A 6,583-nucleotide genomic window follows, 5' to 3' on the forward strand; every position below is an offset into this window, starting at 1 on the left:
TTAATTGTATAAATATGTATACATACAAACATTTGTACAAATTTTATTTATGTAAACAAAATCAGTTGAATCAACACTTGTGAAAAATACTCGATAACAGTATATATTATACATAGTGACGAAGTATCAGCTTCTATAGTTAAATCAAAGATAGAAAAATATTAGAAATGTATGACTGAAAACTCCGCGATTACATATTCAATACTTCTTCTTTACTTCCACATCCGCTCCTAAGTGGAGCATGTGGACATCACCGTTGCCTCCAGGAGACTATCGCCGGCTAGTACTCTTGCATCCTCCCACGTCAATCCAGAGCCCTTTAGTTCCACCGAATAAAGTTGAAAGATCGTCATAGACGGTCTTCCAGGACGGCACGAGCCCGCAGGTTTAAAAAATGGGCAACTTGGGTTTAGGTTCTCCTGAGGTATGCGCAGCACGCGTCCAAGCCGGGTTCACCGCCGCATCCTCGAGACGCTTATTATTGGAGGCTGCTGCGTCCGCTCTCGGAGGACTCAAATGTTAGTTAATTGAATACATATTCATTCTAAGAATTTACCTTACTGCAAATTTCACAATTATATCATTCTTTGCCAAAACTCAAACCTGTACACAATATATTTTTCCTTACATTACAATCTGAATAAATATTTATTTACATTTTTGATACACTATAATCAAAGCAGTCGCCCGGATAGTTGTCTACTTGTGGCCATATTCTGGTGCTAGATTGTTTTTTGAGATCCCCGCGTTGTTATTCAATGACTGAATTTAGTTGCAACGAGCATGAGGAAACTGGACATGAGGAAAATGCCGACTGGAATCGATGAATACAACATATTTTTCTGGATAGCTGGAAAATAAAACAAGAAATTACATTTTCTTACTCAAAATGTGTTGATTAATTATACAGCATTAAAATGAAAGTGAAATTAAAATGTGACATACCTTTGTGATCTATTTCGGTATAAATTGGTTGATCTTTGGAAGCCCAGTTTAAACTTCTATCAATAGCTATTTGCCATTGTTTGTACATTATTTCTCGTTCTAAAAAAACAATAAATTATTACAGATATACGCATTTACAGGGCTTATGACCTGTCATTGGCTGGATCGAGTGGCCACTTTACACACTGTAACATTCATCATTTCACCTATGTTTGGTGAATGTTATACGGTGTGTAAAGTGGCCACATGAGCCAGCCAATGTAAAAAAATAAAAAAAAAAATTATGTTATAAGTAGATAATTGACTTTATTTTGACAGCTGCCGGCTAGTGTCGTACCTATGGTAATAAGTTAAGCAGAAATAAATACAAACTAAAGAAATATGCATCTCTATCTCTTTCTGACATAAATGTGTGTGTATCGTGATTTGGTATATGTATTTTTTCAACCTGTTGAGGGCAACACAATATTTGCCATATCTCAGATGCAGCTAGTACAGGAATAACGTGCTTATTTGTGAGGTGCCTACTACTTAAATTTTATGATAAATTAAGTGAGGTCAAAAGAACCCAACAAAATATAACACTCGTTCAGCAACACAAATTAACTGTATTGTCGCATTTGTATCAACCGCCTTTGGTAAAAAGCAATATAATGTAATTGCTCCAAAAATATTTAATGATTTATTGCCAAATATAAAAGACTCAAAATGTAAAACAAATTTTAAAATAAAAATAACTGCACATATAAAAAGTGTAGAGATATTTAAAAAATATATATATGAAGATTAATAAACGTAGTACTTTATTTAATTGGTACACATATTATTTATATTTTTATGTATTTTATTACTTTATTTTTTGTTTTTTATTACGTATATATTATACTGTATTATTTATGTTTAAGTAATATGTATTCTTGGCACAAATATATATTTTATTTTTGTATAAGAAAGATTAATAAATTCTTACATTTGACTAGCTAGGCATTTATAATTAAGTAGTATTGTTATATTAGTATAGAACTACTTATTCTTTAAAAGATAAAAAACCTCCATCTTAGAACAGGCTGAGTCCTGTTATATGGAGACTATCCTAAACAGAGAACACTCCATTTTCATTTTCTTTTTGCTAGTTTTATACAGATTCCCTGTTGTTAGATATGTGTACTTATTTTATGCAATAAATTTATAAAACAAAAAATAAATTTACTATACATCAGTGGGTAATATTCTAGTGGAACATGATGAAATATATATACAATTTCCTCTTCCTTACCATTTAGTGTTGTGGTAGGGTAGAATGTGTCCGAAGGGGAAGGAGGAGCGCGTTGCGGCCACACGTCGACACCGGCAGCCAAGCCGGCCGCCATGGCAGCTCCCAGTGCCCAGCATTGTGTCTGGCGTAGTCGCACTAAATATACAATCTAATTACAAACAAGCATTTTTTCATTCTTTTAAACTCGTGTTCTGGGCCTCGATTATGATGGGGAGATAAAGACGTCATACTTTCACCTTGATGGTATATTTGAAGATAAATTATCTCTAGCGATTATAAAGATACCCTACCGACCCCCCACCTTCAGGTTTTGGGTAGGTACATCGATATGAAACAAGGGGAAGCGTACGTCACGGTACACATATCTACGCACTAAATTGACAGTGCTTCAGTAGGATGAAGCATAGTTGAAGATAAAATTCTCCCAACTGATCTCTCCACCATCAAGTTTTGATGTAAGTACATCGGTTTGTATCGATGGGTCTAGAATCCCTCGATACGTTTATCTACGCATTAAGAGTGACAAAAATTTTGTTCCACCAAGCAATTTTTCCTTTAATTACGATTTATTTAAATTTTTTATCATTTTGAGGTTGGCACTTTTTTTTCTTAAAAGCCTATTAAAAATATGATAAATATATTAACATATAAGAGTATCTAGGTGTAAGAAAGTTGCCACTACAAAAAAAAATAGTTATTATATTTTTTCCGTGTGTTTGACTATCTTCCGAAGTGTACGTATCAAGACATTAAAGGAGCTAGCTTTGTAATCGCTCGGTAGATAAAGACAGACAATCGTTAAGCATACCGTCTCAGTAAATGTCAAAAGTTATATGAAAATCACATTCAAGCGAGCATTTTTTGCTTGAATTGGAACTCATTGGAGTTTAAAATCGCACAGAAGCCTATTTAAAATATAAATAAGAACTATTTTAAATGTTAATGACGTAAGGAATGCAGACTAAATTGTTGCCGTCGTTCATTGGTTTGTTTCGATCATATGATGTCGATATGACAAGTGGGTAGAACATACCGAGGTAGATACAGATAGTACAGAAGTTAAGTATACCGTTCATAATTGAGGCCCAGGCAAACAAAATTTACAAACTTCTAAACTACTAGTTCTCTACGGTATTCATATGAAACATGAACACCGTAGAGTTTTGTTTATTTATTTTCGGAACAATAACAAATTAGCAACACCAACATATACACAAGCAAAACTAAATGTAACTGGACAAGTGAAACTATGGTTTCCTAAGAGAGCGATGTCATCATCAAGCGGTTGTACGTAGCGGTGGATGACGTCATTCAAATATTATCAGTGCAAACTTGGTAGCGCTGGTTTTCTAGAATGTGTTGATTGTGAGCAGAACGTCAAACAGTGGCCCCGTTTACGATGTCTGTCAGAGCGGTACGAACAGTTTTATTTCTCATGTAGCGGTTAACATTTTGATGTCTGAAAATATGTGCCAGTGTGATTTCGACCATCAAAAATTGCGTTTTTTTTTGATTTTGTAAGGAAATCATGAAAATTTTGAATTAAACTATGAAAAAGTGCACTCTTTATCGTGATTTTAAAACATCTCACTCCCCTCCAAATGATAACATTCAACTTCCAATGACACCTTAAGTCCGTTTTATATTGGTCAGTAAATGGTACAAGATCTTGTGCAGAATTTGGTCCAATAAACATTGTGTCGTAAATACACAAATTGGATGAAATATGCGGTCAAATTCCAAAAACATAACACGTCCTATTTTTCAAACAATATTTGAGGCAATATCTGCGCGCGCATCCCACTATTATATTGTTAACTGTCATCTGTCAACTTCAATTTTCAAGGCGTATTCAATTATTTGTTGTTGCTTGTGTAATTTTAGTGAAAACTAAGAAAGAACATTATAAAATCATGATTCATTTATTGAAAAAACAAAATTGGTATGTAGATGTCGACGAGTACCTACATAATGTTTTCTTGAATTCGATTATTTTCTAGATATGAATATAAATTAAAGCTAGTGAGAGAACAATTAGCGGAAATTGTAAAAAGGGGATTTAAAAACGCTGTGTCAAATAATACTATTCATCATCATTCTATATCCGTTCCCTAGTTAGATCATATGGTGTCCACAAAGAGCCTCCGGGCATTTCTGTCAGCTCCCTCAAATTAGAATCGCGTCCCGTAGTTCTCACTCGAACTGAATTGAAGTTATCAATTCAGATAAAAATCTAAATCGGATTTCTACAGAGTCTAATCTAAAAATCATTCCTCTAGTGCCATAATCCAAATACGTTTGTGTGTAGAAAAGTCAGACTGCGCATCCTCTGAATGATAAAGTAGCGCAACGCTCCGCAGCCTGGAGTTGCGGAGCACCGCGCTTCGCGAGAGTGTAACAACGATATAGCGTGCGGACCTATGGGGATGCCGATGCAGTCGGCCTGCGCCTGCAGCAGGCGGTGCCCCCCGGCCGCCAGCAGCACGCGCGGCGGCGCCAGGCGCAGGTCGGCCCGCAGCGCGCTCAGGAGCGCCACGCTCTGCAGCCCGCAGCTGCGCAACGCCCCTCGCCGCACTGCGTCCGCGTCCGCGCCCCAAGACAGCCCGCACAGGACACTGGAACGCAAATAACCAATTATATGTTATTAAACCTCTTTACTGTTAAATACAGTACTTGTCGATAAATATTTGCATATACTCAAAATATTGTTGGGAAACATAGATTAAAAACTTTTTACCATATTGAGTTTTTCTACTGACATTTCTTGGTGAACAGCATTTTAATGAGGAAGTTTAGTGCTACAGGAAAAAAGTTTTTTTTTTTTTTTCTTATGCCTGGTAAAAATTAGAGCAATTAATTGTAGAGCAAAGTTTCTTGAAGTTTACATTTGTATGAAAAAAAGAATAAAAATAAACTACTTTAAATGACGTCACAAGTTCTTCGAAACCAACCAACGGTAGGGTGTTGTGATAGATTTCCATTTTACGGGAAGTCAACTGACCAATTAGCAGAACTCACCAAAGAGAACTTGTGACATCACATGCAGAGTAATTTCAATTTTTTTAATAATCTTAGCGCCGGTTATTATCGTATTTGATTCATAAAAATATTTTTTTTAAATTTTGGATAAGCTTGATATTTATTAACAAATAATTTTAAAAAACACAGAACTTCCCCGTTACAATAATAAAAATATTGCATTTAGGTCTTTCCACTTTTATCTTTAAATTTCCCAGTGTCTAATATTTTGTATTAGAGTGAGGTCATCGATTGTCCTTCTGGTGGGGCGCAACTAACTTCAACTTAGATATTTTTTCAGTTTACCTTCCGGCATCTCTCCTCCAGTAGGGTGCATAGAGGCCGGAGAAAGCGGGAACGAGCAACACCTCGGCCTCTTGAGCAGGAGTGGGGTCGGAACTGAGGCGGGATAGCAACCTCCCCTCTCCTAAGCCCGACCCACCGATGTGTTCTTCTTTTTCCTCTTCTATGAGCCCCAGTCCCGAGTCTAACCACTCCAGTGCCGCACCTACAATACATTCATAAATATTTCCATTATTAATTTGAAATTTAATAATTACTGGGGGTGAAATATCCGTATACGTGACTATTGATAATATTTTTTTATAATAACTACAGTTATAGAAAAACAAATAAAATGATTGTTATCTATATACATAAAAGGCAATATCGTATGTGTGTCCTCAATGGACTGCATTACGTGTGCAACTACTGGACCGATTTACGTGTGCTTTCCAGCGAAATGTAGATCTTTTCCACGAGCAAATTTATAGCTATTAAAATCATCAATTAATTAAGTTAAAAAAAAGTTAGGAGCGTAAATGTTTTTTGTATCTATCACCAGGGTTGCATTTAACGAGAATGCATATAATAATGTACAATTTGTTTTTTAAAAAATTCACTTTTTTTTTTTGCACCACAACAGGCCAGGAGGCCTAATTACAGTGGTGAATTACATCACAAAGCACCCAGGCTTGAGAAAAATCACATTTTAATTTTTGTGTTCTCACCGGGAATCGAAGCCGGAACCTTCCGTGAGTGAATCAAGCGTCTTGACTACTACACCACGGAGGCCGCCATGTACAGTAAACTTATATGTATGTAAATAAATAAGAAATTGGGAAGATTTTATTATTTAGTGTTTACAAAATCGTTTTTCATGGATCCCAATCAGATTATTTTCTTAAATTCCTTATAATTTCTACCCATTTATTTCTTTTTACTGGATTTTTTCTGGTAAAATTAAAATAATATCAACTGACATTTGATACATTTTGAAAATCGCATTCCTAAATACAGTGCACCCCTGTTCGTGAGAAGAGCAGAGTTTGACATTTGAAAAAG

General features: G+C 35.6%; 1 protein-coding gene across 1 annotated transcript; it reads right to left on the bottom strand.

Annotated features, from left to right (window-relative positions):
* Window positions 1-586: 586 nt before the first annotated feature.
* LOC148273357 (glycerol kinase 2-like) lies at window positions 587-5,747 on the bottom strand (the record flags this gene model as incomplete). The annotated part of the gene is made up of 5 exons (XM_088238825.1): window positions 587-850; window positions 946-1,044; window positions 2,222-2,356; window positions 4,640-4,836; window positions 5,546-5,747. Coding segments are annotated over 5 exons (728 nt in total), but the record flags the coding sequence as incomplete, so codon positions are not given.
* Window positions 5,748-6,583: the final 836 nt, after the last annotated feature.

The sequence above is a fragment of the Micrasema longulum genome, unplaced genomic scaffold, assembly GCF_059751315.1.
Source record: "Micrasema longulum isolate JH-2025_06_02 unplaced genomic scaffold, ASM5975131v1 h1tg001972l, whole genome shotgun sequence".
Classification (NCBI taxonomy): Eukaryota; Metazoa; Arthropoda; class Insecta; order Trichoptera; family Brachycentridae; genus Micrasema; species Micrasema longulum.